General features: G+C 46.8%; 1 protein-coding gene across 1 annotated transcript in view; it reads right to left on the bottom strand.

The window, feature by feature from the left end:
• Position 1: 1 nt before the first annotated feature.
• Positions 2-2,847, bottom strand: part of LOC106881810 (dentin sialophosphoprotein) — a gene marked incomplete at its 3' end in the record, with an annotated part of 32,989 nt that continues 30,143 nt past the window's right edge. The window contains exon 5 of the mRNA XM_014932326.2: positions 2-2,824. Within this exon, the coding sequence (XP_014787812.1) occupies positions 2-2,824 (2,823 nt within the window). The remainder of the gene's footprint in view (positions 2,825-2,847) is intronic.

Raw genomic sequence — 2,847 nt, forward strand, 5'->3', positions numbered from 1 at the left:
CCTCCGACGAGGTCTTGGCTGGGGCCTCCGACGAGGTCTTGGCTGGGGCCTCCGACGAGGTCTTGGCTGGGGCTTCCGACGAGGTCTTGGCTGGGGCTTCCGACGAAGTCTTGGCTGGGGCCTCTGACGAGGTCTTGGCTGGGGCCTCCGACGAGGTCTTAGTTGGGACTTTCAACGAGGACTTAGCTGGGGCCTCTGATGAGGATTTGGCTGGTGACTTTGACAAAGAACTTGCTTGGGCTTCTGATGAAGGCTTTTGATTTGGCTCCGATAATTCTTTCTTTGATAATGAAGAGGATTTGGGCAGAGACTCCTCCAATGCAGATTTAGTGTGGGCCTGTAGCGAAGGTTTACTCTGCGACCCAGATGAGATCTTGGATGCACTTTCAGTTGGTTTAATGATGGATTTCTCTGAAGGATTGCTTTCTTTAATTAATGTTGTGGTCAGCTTTGTCAGTGTTTTCTCCTGCATGGAACCAGCCCCTGCTAGAACACTCTCTCTTGAAGCCAACTTCGAAGGTTCTTCCTTAGATTTCGATGATATTTCTCCCGCCGTGGATTTCTCTGCAACAGATTTCTTGGTGCCAATGCCATCATCAAGACCAGCTGCATCATCAGCAGTTTTTGAAGAGACAGATGCTGGACTGGATTCCTTTAACTCTGTCTTTGATACATCTTTGGTTGATTCCTTACTTTTCACAGACAAAGGAGTCTTAGAACTTTCCGATACAACATTGGTCTTCTCTAATTTCTTCTCTCCATCTTCAGCAGACACAGATTTCTTTGTCACAGATTCACTTTTAGAAGATTCTTTCTTCTTATCGGACGACAGTTTTTCCCCTCTGACGGACGATGACTCACCAGAAAAAGGTTTCACACTGGTTCCTTCTTTTGAACTTCCACGTCTCTGTTCTTCAGATCCATCGTTCTTCTTTTCGGATGCCTTACAGAAACCCTTTGAACTGTCATTCTTATCCAAAATTCCTTCAGCCTTGCTCTCAGAAGGTTTATCAGAACTGGGTTTCAAACTGCTACCCAATTTGGAACCGCCAGAATCTTTCAACTTCTGGGGCTCGGATGAGATTTTCTTCACATCATTTTGGTCATTCTTGGCCTTGTCTACAACTTTAGGGTCAGACGTTACTTTCGACTTCAGATCCTCTTCAGTAGACTTAACTCCCTGTGGTCCTTCTTCTTTTGTTACACCTGTCCCCGTTCCAGGCAGTTTAGAAGCCACCTCATCCTCTGCCGTACCCACCCCACCAACAGAATCCCTTGGTTTCTCTGTTTTCAGAGACCCGACTTTAGTAGTTTCTGTATCGAGTTTAGATTCCGAGGACAAATTCTTCTTCTTGTCCACAGAATCTGTCTGGACGTCCGATATCTTGTTGCTTTCTTTCTCTGGTTCTGATTTCTCAGTCACGGTTGACTGACTGCTTGCTGAAGAGTCGTTCCCAGACTTTGAGGCATCCGCTTTCGGGATGGAAACTTTCAAACCATCGCCAGAAGATTTGGAATCAGCCGACTTTGAAATCTTATCAGGAACAGATTTCAAAACTGCATTATCTGACGACTTCCCTGTATCCTCTTTAAGGGGTTGCTTGGGAGTTTTTGGTCCTTGTTTTAGATGTGGAGTCTTTGTGCTATCATCACATGGCTTGCTCAAAGATTTTTTCTCCTTATCTTCAGATTGGCTCTCAACAGACTTGGACTCCACAGTAACTGTTGATGCCTTCAAAGATGGTTTAACAGTGCCAGAAGAATTTTCTACCTTGCTCTTGGAGTCTGGAATATTCTCTGCAGGCTTAGTCTTCAAAGTTGTGCTCTTCTGCTCGGGTTCGGTTTTCTGCAGACTTTTCTTCCCACTGTCATCAGCTAGAAGTTCTTTGGATGGTTCCGGTGCCTCAGAGCAATCTGCTTCACTCTTACTCGACGCACCAGCCTCAGGTTCAGCTTTCTTCTTATCCGGAACAATCTTTTCGTCCTCGTCCTTCTTTCCTTTACGACCGACAGACAGGTCGACGTCACCGCCGCCACCGCCTCCTCGTGCTGCTCTCAACTTCTCGCAGACTTCCTGCAGCTTCTCAGCAGACTTGGACTTCCGTCCTTCAACTTCTGGCCACTTCTTAACTCTATCGGTTTTCCCAGAATCTGATTCTCCGGCAGCCATCTTTGTGTCTTTCGTCACCGCCTCCGTCGTCTCCCCTTTCTCTTGTGGTTCCACCTTCGATGACAAAGGATTCTCTGCTGTCCCTCCTGTAACCTTAACCTCACCTTTCTTCTCCTCCTTCTCACCAATTCTGACAGATTCCTTTGTCAAATCAGCAGTAGTGTCATCACCGTCATTCTTGTCGTCAAACAAAGGACTTTTAATGCCTTGCTTTGAACGAGCGTCCATTCCTTGGTCAGTTATCGGTCTTTTAGCTTCTTTGGTATCACTTCCAGACTTCAGGCCAGCTGTAGCCTCACTCTTTGCATTTTCAGTTTGTTGTGGACAGTGCTTCTTAGTGACCGGATCCAGGTTTGTGGAACTCTTGTGCTTCTCCTCGCTCAACTCTGTGTCTGTTTCGGAATGGTTTCTCTTCCTGGTCTGCGACGGCAGGGTGGTCTCAGAAGCAGCAGTGTCACAGCTACTCTTGGACTCTTCAGCAAGCTTATCAGCTCTCACATGTCCAGCAGGTTTGTGGTCAGACTCAGGGGCTGTGCTGTCGTGCAGTTTGACAGAATCGACGGAATCCTCTTTGTCAAACTGTGTCTTTGACGGCTCCGATGTATTGGTGTTATCGTCATCTTGGGGTATTGTGTCCTTTGTTGACGCTGGACTCTGGAGGAAAAAAAAAAAAAAAA

Source organism: Octopus bimaculoides, chromosome 28 (genome assembly GCF_001194135.2).
Source record: "Octopus bimaculoides isolate UCB-OBI-ISO-001 chromosome 28, ASM119413v2, whole genome shotgun sequence".
Classification (NCBI taxonomy): domain Eukaryota; kingdom Metazoa; phylum Mollusca; class Cephalopoda; order Octopoda; family Octopodidae; genus Octopus; species Octopus bimaculoides.